This window comes from Branchiostoma belcheri, unplaced genomic scaffold (assembly GCF_001625305.1).
Source record: "Branchiostoma belcheri isolate BF01 breed outbred unplaced genomic scaffold, Haploidv18h27 scaffold52, whole genome shotgun sequence".
NCBI classification, from domain to species: domain Eukaryota; kingdom Metazoa; phylum Chordata; class Leptocardii; order Amphioxiformes; family Branchiostomatidae; genus Branchiostoma; species Branchiostoma belcheri.
The window spans coordinates 1,772,110-1,775,093 of NW_017804154.1; the positions used below are offsets into that span (position 1 = coordinate 1,772,110).

The window sequence follows — 2,984 nt, forward strand, 5'->3', positions numbered from 1 at the left end:
AGGCGATTTTGTTGAGCTGCTCCTGAGAGATCATCTCGCTGATGGAAGGAATGTCTGGAAAACATATTTTAAGTGATTTTATTTTGTTTTGGAGTAGAATAGAGGAATAAGTAATCGCCTCTTGCACATGACGTTGGTGTCAAAAAGTGTTTGATAGCTAGAGACCAAATTTGTCATCGTCCTATGTAGGTACCTACCTACCTTTTACTTTTAAATTTCCACCCACCACCTAGAATTCTAGCTGTAGGAAGAATCCTACCTCCGAACATCTTCCTAATCCTAAGGTTAGCCTTGACCTTCTCTGCCACCAGCTGAAGGGTAATCTCAAAAATCTGAGCCGCCCGTGCCTCCCGCTGGGCGCCCGGACTCATCTGGCGGAACAGGTCCAGGAAGTCTTCTGGCGTCACTTCTCTGAAAATTACCCAAAAACAGATGGAAATATGATTTTCTTTGAATAGGTCGCTACTGCAATAGATCAAACACCTTGTCGCTAGGCTGAAGTTGCTATGACTCATTGCCTCGTATGAGAACGGTGCGCTATGGGCAAACACACAGCACCATCACACATCACATGCCGGACCGACAAAATCATGTTCATGCCCCGTACACACGTTGTCGTGGTAAAGAGGTGATAAAATTAATGTATAATGTCATTAACACTTGAACATGAACCTGAAGCATCATGCTCTTCCATGTTTAAACTGTTTACACCCCGTAGTCCCATTTGCCCCTTGATGGCGAAGCATACTCCTCTTCCTTCTTACCTGTTCGGATCATCGTGCATCTGCTTGGTCCTGTTAATCACCGTGTCCACACGAGTCATAGCTTCAAGTATCGAGGTTGTGACGAATTTGTCGCCGGGGTAACGCGTTTCCGCGCCGTTCAGTAATACTGTGGATAGCATGCATATCATTGTACCATTTGGGCATTTTTTCGAATACATCAAAATTATACATACACAATATATATCATAAAAGCAGAGCCACATTGCTATATTGGTCGGTTGGGCTACATTTAGATTATTTGACGATTCGTCATGGCCTATGGCATGTAGCATGCTGCATGAGTATGCCGAAGAGTGAACTACTCAATAGTCAGAAAAATAACCAATATTGTATATATGTAGATTGTAAACTGCATTTTGTGTACATCAGCGCTCCGTGTGGGAGAAGAGGTAGAGAAGATTCTGTAACTCACCACAGGTTTTCTGGTAGTCCGGACAGCAGTCCTCCCGGTACAAACAGTCAGGCTCACAATAACACGGCTTGCCATCGTCTGTTATTCTGACGCAGCTCTTATCCCCCTCATCACAGCATTTGTAGCCGCTGCACTGCGCCTCTACTGACACCAGCCGGGTCGAGATGACAAGTAGGCAGACGAGAAACCCAGTGACTGACGACATGGTTATCTGCATTGCGAAAAAGAGAAGATGTTTATAAGACCAACGTCGAATTCGATGGGGTACAAAGTCGAAGAGGCAGTTACACGTAACTTTTTCTTTGATCGTTCAAGGCCACAGAAAGGACATTATATAGACTCTATGATGTCCTTGACCTATCCAAGTACGTTATTATTGCAATCTTTCCTTGAGTCAGCAAAACCACAAACACAAACAAAACTACAAACACAAAAACAAACCTACACACACTACCGAAAACATAACCTTTGAGCGAAGATAATTAACAACTACCAACGCAATGTCATCGACCTTATTTTACAGCGTGGATCGACTATAACTACTAGTAGTATCTAGTAGTATCCACAGTAGTATCCACTAGTAGTATCTAGTAGTATCCACAGCAACTTGATGTTCACCTCGGCATGTTCACCTCGGCGGTCTAGAGTATGTACGGCAAATACGTCCCCACTTGTATAGGAAAATGGACGATAATCTTGGCGACATATGTACAGTACAGTACTGTACCTGGCACGAAATCTCTTGAGCTCAATTAGACATACCTGTCCGTCCACTTTGGAACCTGGTGTAGATTGTTTAAATGTCACCTCTGGCGCCTCTGGCGTACACGCCAATAGCACCATGTCTTTGATATGGAAGGGCACTTGTCAGGAAGGACTTCATGACACGCGTCAGGGAGGTCATCAGGTCATCATGACATTTGCATACGGTCTGCTCGTATGAACTATAATTTTGAGTGAATTTATATGTTTCAAGCTATGCATCAATATGCATTAATTTAGGTGTGGATAAATTTTGAGTCTAAATAACACCAGCGCCCGCTGGAACTAAGGCCATGTGGATTTGATTATATGGATGACATCCTCTGGGAACCCCAAAACTGATGCGCGCGTGCGAATAAAAAGAGTTTGGCAAAAAAAATGTTGCTTTCATTATGAAATATACGTGGTTATGAAGGTTGAACAAATGACACAGAGTATGGTATGGCGAATTATCTAGTCTTCAAATTCATTTCTTTACAATTTCTCCTTTTTCGTTTGATTTTGACGTTGTTATCGTTTTTCCAATATTTTTTTGCAACTTACGTTTTATATTTGCTCATTTTGCAATTGTTTAGTATGATTTACAGTATGGATGAAAACTTTTTTTGAAACGGCCGAAAATTCATGCGCCCGCGGATGTCATCCATATAATCAAGTCAACATGGCCTAAATGACTACGTGACTATGCTCGCGTATTGTGACGCCAGAACGACACAGTGTGGTCACCTCTGACGCACACTGCCTTTAAAGTATGCGCAGTCAGTGTGAAATCGTCAGGCTGTTAGACAAGGGACGACGATCTTGGTAATAGTGCAGTGCAGACACAAAACGTGCAGGAGCCGTCTAACCACTTGTCACCATCTCATCCTAACCTCATGGGGTCATTGGGGCACCATGAAAGATTTATTCGACCATCAAACTATAGACAAATTAGGATGCATTGTAACGAGAGGCGTTCAAGGTCTCGCCCGGAAGTAGAACTTTACTGTACGACATTTGTACGCGGTACATATATGGCTGCAAGT

General features: G+C 43.0%; 1 protein-coding gene across 1 annotated transcript in view; it reads right to left on the minus strand.

The window, feature by feature from the left end:
- Window positions 1–2,984, minus strand: part of LOC109480675 (thyroid peroxidase-like) — a 13,436-nt gene that overhangs the window by 7,086 nt on the left and 3,366 nt on the right. The window contains exons 7-11 of the mRNA XM_019782904.1: window positions 1,816–1,959; window positions 1,198–1,408; window positions 765–891; window positions 227–411; window positions 1–54 (exon numbers count right to left, since the gene is read on the minus strand). The exon at window positions 1–54 is cut by the window's left edge and continues 248 nt beyond it. Coding sequence (XP_019638463.1) covers window positions 1–54; window positions 227–411; window positions 765–891; window positions 1,198–1,408; window positions 1,816–1,959 — 721 coding nt within the window. The remainder of the gene's footprint in view (window positions 55–226; window positions 412–764; window positions 892–1,197; window positions 1,409–1,815; window positions 1,960–2,984) is intronic.